This window comes from Eimeria mitis, genomic scaffold (genome assembly GCF_000499745.2).
Source record: "Eimeria mitis Houghton genomic scaffold, Emh_scaff5238, whole genome shotgun sequence".
NCBI lineage: Eukaryota > Apicomplexa > Conoidasida > Eucoccidiorida > Eimeriidae > Eimeria > Eimeria mitis.
In genome coordinates, this window is record NW_013573523.1 from 1 (window position 1) to 355 (window position 355).

The following is a 355-nucleotide window of genomic DNA, read 5'->3' on the forward strand; positions in this document are numbered from 1 at the left end:
TATATATATATATAAGCACAGCAGCTGTTGCTGTTGCTACTGCTGCTGCTGCTACTGCTGCTGCTACTGCTGCTGCTGCACATGCAGCAGCAGCTGCTGCTGCATCTGTTGCTGTTGTGATGCAGCAGCAGCAGCAGCAGCTGCTGCTGCATCTGTTGCTGTTGTTACTGAAGTTGTGTGTGTATATCTCCTTGCTGCTGCTGCTGCTGCTGCTGCTGCTCCTCCTCCTCCTGCTGCTGCTGCTGCTGCTGCTGCAGCCTTCTCTGTCTGGCAGCAGCAGCAAGGAGCCTTTGTCTTTGTTCAGCAGCACTAACAATATCTCCCTGCTGCGCCTGCTGCTGCTCTTTATTATTAT

The 355-nt window shown here is 52.7% G+C and overlaps 1 protein-coding gene across 1 annotated transcript in view; it reads right to left on the bottom strand.

Moving 5' to 3' along the window:
* Positions 1–164: 164 nt before the first annotated feature.
* The window catches only part of EMH_0080740 (uncharacterized protein), a gene marked incomplete at both ends in the record, with an annotated part of 3,329 nt that continues 3,138 nt past the window's right edge, over positions 165–355 (bottom strand). Inside the window, one exon of the mRNA XM_013500293.1 lies at positions 165–267. Coding sequence (XP_013355747.1) covers positions 165–267 — 103 coding nt within the window. The remainder of the gene's footprint in view (positions 268–355) is intronic.